This window comes from Salvelinus alpinus, chromosome 1 (genome assembly GCF_045679555.1).
Source record: "Salvelinus alpinus chromosome 1, SLU_Salpinus.1, whole genome shotgun sequence".
Taxonomy (NCBI): Eukaryota; Metazoa; Chordata; class Actinopteri; order Salmoniformes; family Salmonidae; genus Salvelinus; species Salvelinus alpinus.
Window position 1 is genome coordinate 82124001 of NC_092086.1, and position 13529 is coordinate 82137529.

The 13529-nt window shown below is 41.9% G+C and overlaps 1 protein-coding gene across 4 annotated transcripts in view; it reads right to left on the bottom strand.

The window, feature by feature from the left end:
• Positions 1 to 13529, bottom strand: part of LOC139531675 (rab5 GDP/GTP exchange factor-like) — a 34843-nt gene that overhangs the window by 5917 nt on the left and 15397 nt on the right. For 3 of the 4 annotated variants that reach the window (XM_071328346.1, XM_071328362.1, XM_071328355.1), the window contains exons 3-5: positions 7819 to 8006; positions 5981 to 6147; positions 3559 to 3640 (exon numbers count right to left, since the gene is read on the bottom strand). In XM_071328346.1, the coding sequence (XP_071184447.1) occupies positions 3559 to 3640; positions 5981 to 6147; positions 7819 to 8006 (437 nt within the window). Of the gene's footprint in view, positions 1 to 3558; positions 3641 to 5980; positions 6148 to 6865; positions 6956 to 7818; positions 8007 to 13529 lie in introns of all 4 variants that reach the window. The other variant, XM_071328373.1, reaches the window with a different exon arrangement.

Below are 13529 nucleotides of genomic sequence, written 5' to 3' on the forward strand. Positions count from 1 at the left end.
CAGTGGCCTTCATCATTAAATGGAAGAAGTTTGGAACCACCAAGACTCTTCCTAGAGCTGGCCGCCTGGCCAAACTGAGCAATTGGGGGAGAAAGGCCTTGGTCAGGAAGGTGACAAAGAACCCGGTGGTCACTCTGACAGAGCTCCAGAGTTCCTCTGTGGAGATGGGTGAACCTTCCAGAAGGACAACCATCTCTGCAGCACTCCACGAATCAGGCCTTTATGGTAGAGTGGCCCGACGGAAGCCATTTCTCAGTAAAAAAGGCACAACAGCCCATTTGGAGTTTGCCAAAAAGGCACCTAAAGGACTCTCAGGCCATTAGAAACAGGATTCTCTGGCCTGATGAAACCAAGATTGAACTCTTTGGCATGAATGCCATGCGTCACGTCTAGAGTAAACCTGGCACCATCCCTACGGTGCCAGCATCATGCTGTGGGGAGGTTTTTATGCGGAAGGGACTGGGAAACTAGTCTGGATCGAGGGAAAGATGAACAGAGCAAAGTACAGAGAGATCCTTGATGAAAACCTGCTCCAGAGAGCTCAGGACCTCAGACTGGGGCGAAGGTTCACTTTCCAACAGGACAACGACCCTAAGCACAGTCAAGACAACGCAGGAGTGGCTTCGGGACAAGTCTCTAAATGTCCTTGAGTGGCCCAGCCAGAGCCCTGACTTGAAACTGATTGAACATCTCTGGAGAGACCTGAAAATAGCTGTGCAACGACGCTCTCCATCCAACCTGACAGAGCTTGAGAGGATCTGCAGAGAAGAATGGGAGAAACTCCCCAAATACAGGTGTGTCAAGCTTGCAGCGTCATACCCAAGACGACTCGAGGCTGTAATCGCTGCCAAAAGGTACTTCAACAAAGTACTAGGTAAAGGGTCTGAATACTTATGTAAATGTAATATTTCAGTTTTTATACATTTGCAAAAATGTCTAAGCCTGTTTTTGCTTCGTCATTATGGGGTATTTTGTGAAGATTTAACAATTTAATCCATTTTAGAATAAGCCTGTAACGTAACAAACGTGGAAAGAGTCAAGGGGTCTGAATACTTTCCGAATTCACTGCAATTCTACCCTAATATTACTATTATTGTATAACTTTTCTAGGCTGTATTCTTTGCCACGTGATTTCTGTAGGCTTAGGTCTATAGTCCGTAGAGGAACTGGTGATCGCTACAGGATTGAGTCAGAGCCCTGGCCTAAACCTTATAGCCTGTCCCTTGAAGCTCTTCTATCGAGAAGCAAAATAGAGAGGCTAAACTGTAGAACTCATGAGACATGGGAATAAATGCACAGTTCTCGTTGTGAATGCAAATATCAGGAGTCAAAGCAGAGACCAGAGCTGTCCGGTGCTGAAATATTTTATCTGACTTTCACGGGCTCAGCCAGCGCCTGCCAAGTCGCATTACCTGTCCGTGGTGCTGAATAAAATAGGCCTATGCCAGGGCTCTTCAACCCTGTTCCTGGAGAGCTACCGTCCTGTAGGTTTGCACTCCAACCCTAATTTAGCACACCATTTTCTGGTCATAAACTGAATTAGGTTTGTTACAACTGGGGTTGGAGTGAAAACCTACAGGAGGGTAGCTCTCCAGGAACAGGGTTGGCGAGCCCTGGCCTATGCTATGGTTCCACACTCACACTTTTCAAACCCATATTATATTTGTGTAGGCAACTTTGTGTATGATTTCTCTATTGTACTACATAATTGATACCCCGTAAAACTCCACTCCACTACTTCTCCACTACCAGACACATTTAAGTGAACATTTGTGCACACACACAACACGGGATGTAACCAAAAAACACAAATTTCCCTTGACAAACAAGCCCGTTATTATTGCCAAGTAGATAGAGCTAGTGCCCAACTACACCGCTGACAAAACAGGCTGACTGTCAGAGTCCGACAGTAAACAAATATATTAAAATACACAACATGTCTATTACCTACACATACCGAGAGAGAGCAAAAGAGAGAGCGAGAAAGAGATTCTAAAGCAGCAGACAAGTGCAGTGATAAAATGTTAAATTATAGGCCTACTGTCAAAAAATACAGATATTGAATGAAGTGTTCAGTCCGACCATCCAACCTTATGAAATAATCAAAATATCCGCTCTCCCACTCAAAGGAGCGATCTACAGTACAGGCATAACAGGTGGATTCAGGACCATAGTCAGCGCATCAGCCGGACACCAGCTCTGCACTGGATAGGAATTCCAAACCAACGTTGAAATGTGCAGACTGACTCAAATTAGTGTACTTGCATACAGTTTGTATACTTATGGAAAACATTTTAAAATGTGCATATATTAACATGGGTTTGAATGACAGCCATAGGAATACAGTGGTAGCTATCCAAAATGGTCCTTTAAAATGGTCCTTTGGCCATTTAAGCAACAATACCAACTTTAAAACATTCAGGCTATCCTCACTTCAAATTCTCTCAAACCTGAATAAAAACTAGATTTGGGGGGGGGGGGGCATAAATTACCATACAACTTCATGAATTCAATGCCAATCATAAGAACACAGTGGTAGACATTTCACATGCTACTGCTCTTTAACCATTTCAGCTACAAATTACTAACATAAAAAAAGTATAAACTATAACAATTGAAATGAGCTAATATTTGCATAAAATAACCTGGACCCCAGGAAGAGTGCTTTAGCAGTAGCTAATAGGGATCCTAATAAAATAATTATAAACTGGGTGGTTCCAGCCCAGAATGCTGGTTGGCTGACAGCCGTGGTATACGAGACCGTATACTATACTGCTCTAGTAACCAGTTAATAATAGCAATAAGACACCTCGGGGGTGTGGTATATGGCCAATATACCACGACTAATGGCTGTATCCAGGCACTCGTGACTAAGAACAGTCCATAGCCGTGGTATATTGGCCATATACCACACCCCCTTGGGCCTTATTGCTTAAATAACCCACCACAATAATAGTAACTCTTGAACCATTCAAGCCAGACACCAAACCAACTTTCACATGTTCAGGCTATTGTATCCTATCAATCAATTGATACTTCAAGACAAGCTTGCAAGTCCACACTTTAGGAAATGTACTTTTCTAGTTACAGTAGTAGTTTCAGCGGTTCCAAGGCACTGCATCTTAGTGCTAGAAGCATCACTACAGACCTTGGTTCGATTCCAGGCTGTATCACAACAGGCTGTGATTGGGAGTCCCATAGGGCGGCGCACAATTGGCCCAGCGTCATCTGGGTTAGGTTTTGGCCAGGGTAGGCCGTCATTGTAAATAAGACTTTCTTCTTAACTGACTTGCCTAGTTAAATAAAGGTTAAATCAGTAGTTATTTCTACTTGCAAATAAAACCAAAAGGCATTTTGTAAGCCGAAAAGACCAACAGAACACTTTATTGTGCACTAGAACACAGTTAGTTGAAACACATTGGGACTCCGTTTCGTCAATTTTTGTGAATCTAACGAATGCATTGTATTTACATTTTTGTGATGCATTTTGTACAGTGCAAGTTGTTGTATCCCTTTTTGGCTGGTTGAGTCATCATTCTTAATGTTGTTTGAACCTACCTTTAAAATGAGTCATGAGGCGGTCGGACAAATTCTGGTAGAAGTCTTGGACACACTCAGACAGCTCGTCAGCACTCAAGTCCTGAAAAATCAAATGTCATCCCAGGTATTTGTCAATCAATGTCAATGTCTGGACGATATGAGAAGAACTACATACCATAACAACCAAACAAACAAAATTGCATGTTCTAGACAAAATGTGTTACAGCTTGAAATAACTTTTTAACCTCATCACAACAGCTCTGTTTTTTCTCTGTTTATATAATTTAATTATATTTCTACAAAAGATATACCATAAAAAAAGAGCTTTATACTGAAGGAAATGATAGACACTGTTCTGTAAAACTATGTACAACACAACTACTGATTGTGAGAAAGGCTTCTACAGCCACAATACATTCTTGTCTAGCCAATAAAAACCAATTAACTTTTTGAAACAAGAGAGAACCTTGGAGTGTTTTGCCATATCAAATAGCAATATTTCATTACAAAACATACACATAAAAGCTATTATTTAATTTGTGCTTTTCAGGGCTGACCTTAGTTGAAAGAACAGAAATACCTACACACTATTGTATATGCCCCCATAGCCATACAGTTTATTGCAAAGTTTCAGCTGGATCAAGACCTTCTGTTTGAAATGTTGTCATAATTTGCACACAAGCATAAATTGTGTAGGTACAGTTGAAGTCGGAAGTTTAAATACACTTAGGTTGGAGTCATAAACTCATTTTTCAACCACTCCACAAATTTCTTGTTAACAAACTATAGTTTTGGCAAGTCGGTTAGGACATCTTCTTTGTGCATGACACAAGTAATTTTTCCAACAATTGTTTACAGACAGATTATTTCACTGTATCACAATTCCAGTGGGTCAGAAGTTTACATACACTAAGTTGACTGTGCCCTTAAACAGCTTGTAAAACTCCAGAAAATGTCATGGCTTTAGAAGCTTCTGATAGGCTAATTGACATAATTTGAGTCAATTGGAGATGTACCTGTGGATGTATTTCAAGGCCTACCTTCAAACTCAGTGCCTCTTTGCTTGACATCATGGGAAAATCAAAAGAAATCAGCCAAGACCTCAGGAAAAAAATTTTTTAGACCTCCACATGTCTGGTTCATCCTTGGGAAAAATTTCCAAATCCCTGAAGGTACCACGTTCATCTGTACAAACAATAGTACGCAAGTATAAACACCATGGAACCACGCAGCCGTCATACCGCTCAGGAAGGAGACGCGTTCTGTCTCCTAGAGATGAACATACTTTTGTGCGAAAAGTGCAAATCAATCCCAGAACAACAGCAAAGGACCTTGTGAAAATGCTGGAGGAAACAGGTACAAAAGTATCTATATCCACAGTAAAACGAGTCCTATATCGACCTAACCTGAAAGGCCGCTCAGCAAGGAATAAGCCACTGCTCCAAAACCGCCATAAAAAAGCCAGACTACGGTTTGCAACTGCACATGGAGATAAAGATCGTACTTTTTGGAGAAATGTCCTCTGGTCTGATGAAACAAAAATAGAACTGTTTGGCCATAATGACCATCGTTATGTTTGGAGGAAAAAGGGGGAGGCTTGCAAGCCGAAGAACACCATCCCAACCGTGAAGCACGGGGGTGGCAGCATCATGTTGTGGGGGTGCTTTGCTGCAGGAGGGACTGGTGCACTTCACGAAACAGATGGCATCATGAGGGAGGAAAATGGTGGATATATTGAAGCAACATCTCAATAGATGGCATCATGAGGAAAGTAAATTATGTGGATATATTGAAGCAACATCTCAAGACATCAGTCAGGAAGTTAAAGCTTGGTCGCAAATGGGTCTTGCAAATGGACAATGACCCCAAGCATACTTCCAAAGTTGTGGCAAAATGGCTTAAGGACAACAAAGTCAAGGTATTGGAGTGGCCACCACAAAGCCCTGACCTCAATCTTATAGAACATTTGTGTGCAGAACTGAAAAAGCATGTGCAAGCAAGGAGGCCTACAAACCTGACTCAGTTACACCAGCTCTGTCAGGAGGAATGGGCCAAAATTCACCCAACTTGTTGTGGGAAGCTTGTGGAAGGCTACACGAAACGTTTGACCCAAGTTAAACAATTTAAAAGGCAATGCTATCAAATACTAATTGAGTGTATGTAAACTTCTGACCCACTAGGAATGTGATGAAAGAAATAAAAGCTGAAATAATTCTCTCTACTATTATTCTGACATTTCACATTCTTAAAATAAAAAGTGGTGATCCTAACTGACCTAAGACAGGGAATTGTTACTAGGAAAAACTGAGTTTAAATCTATTTGGCTAAGGTGTATGTAAACCTCCGACTTCAACTGTATATCTATTCCTTTCAGATATCGTTTTGTACCCTGCACGTTTAAAAATCAATGAATAAGCATTCAGACTCGTTTTCAACTGACCTTTTTGTTGGCCATGAACTCGATGAAGGCTCGGCTCTGCTTGTGGACCTCACGGCCGGGCTTATGCAGGGTCTTCAGGAAGTCCACAAAGTCTCTGGAGATGCGGTCCGTCTCAATGCTTGACTGGCGGCTGATGGAGGGGCTGGGGGTCTTGCCCTCCTGGTTCTCTGATGGGGGGGGACAACATGACATGTGTTACTCTTAATGTTATGCCATACCTTCCTCTTCATGGTTGCCCTCGCTAACTGACTGAGCCTCAGGTAAAGAAGGTCAACTGTCAGAAGGGTGCATCTTTACATAAGAGCTGAGAAGAGGTCAGGAAAACAGACTCAAATATGAAATCAACAGTATTGCGTCACAACTACAAATAAACAGATACTTTAGAACTACTTTTGCTGATCAGGTTGTAAGAACACATTGTTGGCAGTTTCAGGGACACAGTCAGTTTTGTCATCTATTCTGTAGAAGTGTATCTAAAACTACAGAGAGAATGACAGATACCCACCTCTGAGTCTTGCCACCAGTGCTGCCAGTATAATGACCATACGCAAGAGGAGGACAGTGAGATAATGAACTTTATGAACAACATGAAAAAGGGACTCGTTGAACACACACACACGTCTGCACACTACACATCAAACAAACTCAAAACCAACCGGAACAGCGGAGTCACTTTGATGGACAGGTCTCTCAGCCAATCAGACTGAGCGGGTGCTAATATGGTGAGACTATTGGTACATCTTAATGCTACCTGGTTGGAGGGTAATTATAAGTCGACTACACTAGTTAAGGCCTTATGGTTTTCTAGTTGGTTTTAAAACTACAGGGATTAAAATGGGAGCGCTATCCAATGCAAATCTCCTCTCCAATGGTAGGAATGATTACCTTCGGTGGGAGAGCCCATTTCCCAAGGGGGAGTAAACATTCCTCTCCAGTCCCTGAGGCCTGTCAGCTTCTCCTCTCCCACAGTGGGGGCTGAGAATGAGATGGTAGGGCCAAGTTGGGCCGCAGGGCAAACAGGGATGAAGGGTACCAGAATGGCATACAAGAGAGAATGGGTACATGGGATTTGAGAGAGGTGGGTGAAGGTGGAATGGGTATGGAGAATAATGGATGACAATAAATTCATGAATCAACAAACACTGGCGATGACAGAAGTGCGGAATGAAGGGATCAGACAAGATGGAGAAAGAGAGGGGTTGTTTGGTTTGGGACCATTATGTTATGATGAGGGTATCAATGAGATAGAAGGGATTGGAAAGGATATGGAAAACAGTTAAAAACATGACCTAACACTAGAGAATGGTGCACAGCAGCTATTACTGCAAAGAAAAAGTGAAATCTGATGAGACAAAGTCACAATCTCGACGAGTGATGTGTCAATGACAATCAACCATGATCCCCACACTGAGATAGGGCACCTCTTTGAATGAAGAAAAAAATATTGAAGTCTGCAAAAATAAAGGAACTTTGAAGTTTGCACATTGTTCTCAATACCCTTGGGGCCATTGTACAGATAGGAGCTATGGGAGTTTGCCTAACAGTTAGGCTAATAGAGGGCATCACTAAATAACCCAGGCTATAATAGCCTGTTATGGGCTTGGTAGGCACAGAAGACCTTCAAATCACTAACATGCCCTGTTTTAGAGCCTCCGGGGATCACTTCCAAAGAAGTGAGCTGATGAGACAAGTACTAGGCTGATACGCTGGGATGGAAAGTGTGTGTGTGTGTGTGTGTCAGAAACTGCACTGGAGAAATACCATTGAGATAACTCAGGCTTTAACGTATCAAAGGGAAACTGTCTTCCGTTTTATAGAGTCAGTCAGGCAGTCAGTACCTTTCTTGGGGGCTGTCCGTGACGAGGGACTAAAGAACTTCTTCACAGTGGTCACCTTGCGCGTCTTCTCATTGGTCTTCTTCTCCTCGAACTTGGAGAAGGGCGCCAGAGAGGCCTGGGGCTGGGACAGGGGCTGAGACTGGGCCCCCTGGATGCTGGCATAGGCAACCTCCTCCTCCCTCTGCAGCCTGAGGTAGACCAGGGGGAACAACTGGTGATTAGACTTTAACTTTAAGGTATTATCTTTAACTACTGTGTCGTAGGTGGCGCGTCCAATAGGCTAGGGAATATGCACATCCAATATGCTAAGCTTGAATTTGCCAAAATTACAGTACCAGTCAAAAGTTGACACAGCTACTCATTCCAGGGTTTCTTTATTTTTACTATTTTCTACATTGTAGAATAATAGTGAAGACATCAAAACTATGAAATAACACACATGGAATCATGTAGTATCCAAAAGTGTTATATTTGAGATTCTTCAAAGTAGCCACGCTTTTCTTTGATGACAGCTTTCCACACTCTTGGCATTCTCTCAACCAGCTTCATGAGGTAGTCACCGGGAATTTCAATTAACAGGTGTGCCTTGTTAAAAGTTAATTTGTGGAATGTCTTTCCTTTTTAATGCGTTTGAGCCAATCACTTGTGTTGTGACAAGGTAGGGGTGGTATACAGAAGATAGCACTATTTGGTAAAAGACCAAGTCCATATTATGGCAAGAACTGCTCAAATACGCAAAGAGAAATGACAGTCCATCATTACTTTAAGACATGAAGGTCAGTCAATCCGGAACATTTCAAGAACATTGAAAGTTTCTTCAAGTGCAGTCGCAAAAACCATCAAGCACTGTTGTAACTGGCTCTCATGAGGACCGCCACACGAAAGGAAAACCCAGAGTTACTTCTACTGCAGAGTATAAGTTCATTAGAGTTACCAGCCTCAGAAATTGCAGCCCAAATAAAAGTCAGACACATCAACATCAACTGTTCAGAGGAGACTGCATGAATCAGGCCTTCATGGTCAATTTGTTGCAAAGAAACCACTACTAAAAGGACACCAATAATAAGAAGAGACTTGCTTGGGCCAAGATACACGAGCAATGGACATTAGACCGGTGGAAATCTGTCCTTTTGGTCTGATGAGACAAAATTTGAGATTTTTAGGTGAACGGATGATCTCCACGTGTGGTTCCCACCATGAAGCATTTATTTAGAATTCAAAGCGCATGGCTACCACAGCATTCTGCAGTGATACGCCATCCCATCTGGTTTAAGCTTAGTGTAACTATCATTTGTTTTTCAACAGGACAATGACCCAACACACCTCCAGGCTGTGTAAGGGCTCTCCAAGAAGGAGAGTGATGGAGTGCTTCATCATATGATCTGGCCTCCACAAATAACCCGGCCTCAACCCAATTGAGATGGTTTGGGATGAGTTGGACCGCAGAGTGAAGGAAAAGCAGCCAACAAGTGCTCAGCATATGTGGGAACTCCTTAAAGACTATTGGAAAAGCATTCCAAGTGAAGCTGGTTGAGAGAATGCCAAGAGTGTGGAAAGCTGTTATCAAGGCAAAGGGTGGCTACTTTGAAGAATCTCAAATATAAAATATATTTTGATTTGTTAAACGCTTTTTTGGTTACTACATAATTCCATGTGTTATTTCGTAGTTTTGATGGCTTCACTATTATTCTACAATGTAGAAAATAGTAAAAATAAGAACTCTGGAATGAGTAGGTGTCCAAACTTTTGACTGGTACTGTATATTTTTTTTAACTTCAAAGAAATAGTTTACAATATTGACGGTATTTAATAACCATTCCGTGACAATTTCCAAATATCCCGGTATATACAGTACACCGCCCATGCCTAATTGGCACTATAGCGGAGAGCATCGGCCATATCTCCGGTGTAATATTTTTTAGGACAATTTCCTCCTCCAAGCTGGATGGATGTCATAGCCTACAATATGTGTCTCCCCTTTTCATAAGCATCAATTAGATGGTTGCATACAAGACAAGGTCGTTTTTATTGATCTCAGTTTGTCAGTGTCAGCAGAGTAGTCTACCCTGTCATTTTTGTGGTATTAAAGATTATGCTATTGTCGCCAGTCATGAAGAGTAGTGTCCTAGAACTGCATAAAATGTGTTTATAAAAAGGCAAAACATTTCTCGGATCCTCTTTAAAAATGGCCCTCTAGCTGGGTCTGAGCTCTGGATATGTGCAAAGAAAGAAGAAGAAAAGCATAACGGTATTTTTTGTGAACAGTGAGTCAGTTATATATTATTAGCTTAACTAAATGACTATCCAATGTACTCAGCGTACTATTTCACATTGGTCTGCAGATGTGATAGTGCCTTCAGAAAGTATTCATACCCCTTGACTTATTCTACATTTTGTTGTGTTACAGCAGGAATTAAAAATTGTTTAAATAAAATTATACATTAATTTTTTTTTAAATTGCACCCATCTACACACAATACCCCATAAGAACAAAATGAAAACATGTTTTTAGAAGAAAAAATGTAATTGATTGAAAATTTAATACAGAAAGCTCCTTAACAAGTATTCACACCCCTGAGTCAATACTTTGTAGAAGCATCTGCCGTGTCTCAGACTGATTAAATTATATGACAGGCTATTTTATCAAATCGATTACCTAACGTTTGATTGATTACGTGATTGAATTAAACCAAGCAACAATTAACTCGTAACTAACCTGGGGTACCACGGAAGAGTATTTATAGAGCTGCTGTCTTCCGAATAACCTCAAAGATCTTTTATATCAATAGCAGTCAATTATTAATCAGTTTCATCAGAACGTCGTAAAATTCTTCACGAACCCTGGCAAATAAATTGAATGAGCAATACAAAAATGGGATTAATTATTTATTTACTAAATAATCACACAGAATTACATTTACACAGGATGGATCATACATCGATTACTAATCATGTCATAAAATAAAAAGTCCCTAGCGTACGAAACCGATATGACGGCTAGTTACACAAAGGAAGGGGGTTGGGTTTGAATCAAAGAGCAGGAAGACTGAGGGACAAAGGAGATTGGGTCTCTGTTGCACCTTGAAGAGCTATGCTACCGTAAATACAGAAACGTATGCATTCTAATAACTGCCCATTCAGAAAAGGAAAATGCAAGATAAACTCAGCAAAAAAAGAAATATCCCTTTTTCAGGACCCTGTCTTTCAAAGATATTCCAAATAACTTCACAGCTCTTCATTGTAAAGGGTTTAAACACTGTTTCCCATGTTTGTTCAATGATCCATAAACACTTAATGCACCTGTGGAACGGTCGTTAAGACACTAACAGCTTACAGACGGTAGGCAATTAAGGTCAAAGTTATGAAAACTTAGGACGCTAAAGAGGCCTTTCTACTGACACTGAAAAACACCAAAGGAAAGAAGCCCAGGGTCCCTGCTCATCTGCGTGAACGTGCCTTAGGCATGCTGCACGGAGGCATGAGGACTGCAGATGTGGCCAGGGCAATAAATTGCAATGTCCGTACTGTGAGACGCCTAAGACAGCGCTACAGGGAAACAGGACGGACAGCTGATCGTCCTCGCAGTGGCAGACCACGTGTAACAACACCTGCACAGGATCGGTATATCCAAACATCACACCTGCGGGACAGGTACAGGATGGCAACAACAACTGCCCAAGTTACACAAACGCAATGATGGAGGGAATGCACAATTCCTCCATCAGTGCTCAGACTGTCCCCAATAGGCTGAGAGAGGCTGGACTGAGGGCTTGTAGGCCTGTTGTAAGGCAGGTCCTCACCAGACATCACCGGCAACAACGTCACCTATGGGCACAAACCCACCGTCGCTGGACCAGACAGGACTGGCAAAAAGTGCTTTTCACTGACAAGTCGCGGTTTTGTCTCACCAGGGGTGGTCAGATTCGCATTTGTCGTCGAAGGAATGAGCGTTACACCGAGGCCTGTACTCTGGAGCGGGATCGATTTGGAGGTCGAGGGTCTGTTATGGTCAGGGGCGGTGTGTCACAGCATCATCGGACTGAGCTTGTTGTCATTGCAGGCAATCAACGCTGTGCATTACAGGGAAGACATCCTCCCTCATGTGGTACCCTTCCTGCAAGCTCACCCTAACATGACCCTCCAGCATGACAATGCCACCAGCCATACTGCTCGTTCTGTGCGTGATTTCCTGCAATACAGGAATGTCAGTGTTCTGCCATGGTCAGCGAAGAGCACGGATCTCAATCCCATTGAGGACGTCTGGGACCTGTTGGATCGGAGGGTGATGGCCATTCCCCCCAGAAATGTCTGGGAACTTGCATGTGCCTTGGTGGAAGAGTGGGGTAACATCTCACAGCAAGAACTGGCAAATCTGGTGCAGTCCATGAGGAGATGCACTGCAGTACTTAATGCAGCTGATGGCCACACCAGATACTTTTGATTTTGACCCCCCCTTTGTTCACGGACACAATATTCAATTTCTGTTAGTCACATGTCTGTGGAACTTGTTCAGGTCATGTCTTAGTTGTTGAATCTTATGTTCATACAAATATTTACACATGTTAAGTTTGCTGAAAATAAACACAGTTGACAGTGAGAGGATGTTTCTTTTTTTGCTGAGTTTATTTTCTACATTGTAGAATAATATTGAAGACATCAAAACTATGAAATAACACATATGGAATCATGTAGTAACCAAAAAAGTGTTAAACAAATCTGTGCTTCTATAGATGGGTCGAAGTTGGAAGACTGGTTTGCACAGCAGAGATCGCCCTTGTCCTTTGAAGAATATTTCTGGTCGTAGTGTTGTAGGGCCGATACTTTGTACCCTGTCGTTCTTATTAGGAGATTGTCTGTCCTTTCCTAGGCCACGTACGTTTACAGCTGCAGCTGATAACTTAAATTCTATGATGTATCACTTCTTCTTTAGTGAATAAGAGTTCAAAGTTCAAACCATTTTGCCATAATCAGCTTGTCGTGAATTCTGGCTGGTCTAGTAGAAATTCATCCTTTCAGCGTGGTGATAGTCACCTCCATGTTGAAATTAGCCCTTTTAAAACGTATGGACACCAGTCCTCACATCGTCGGGAACTAAGTTTGACTTCCGTCAACAGGCTTTTGTATTGGGGGAGAGAAGGGTGTGTTTCATAGTTCTCAACCAATGTCTGTTCACTTTGGCATGGCCACTGAGTGAGCATAGTTTACTTATGCAAACAATTCTCTAATTTAGAAGCTAAAATTACATGTAATCTTTTCACAAATAATTTCATATTTAAACATTTAAATTGCACAACAATTCCATGTGAATCTGATAACTAGAATGTGTAGACTTTCCAATATACAATTTATGTCATCCTATCATCAGATATGTCCCAGACACCAACTGATCTGACATCATATTCTTTAAGTACCAACAGACACTGTCAACTGGTTGGATTACAGAAATATTGTACCTTTCCCCAACCTTTTGATGTTACCATACTCTCTCTATGTTAACAAAGGGCTTTCCAAGAGTCCATTCTGTAGAGTGGAGAGAAAAGGGGAAAAAAGGTATTTATGGGAGTCATAAACCTCACCCAACAGGGCAACGTCATGACACACATTTGGCAGAGATACAGCTTGGAGTCATCTTGGGTATGTCTGTATCAGCTTTGCGCATCTGGATTTGGGATTTTCTCCAATTCTTCCTTGAAAATCTTTCTCATGCTCGG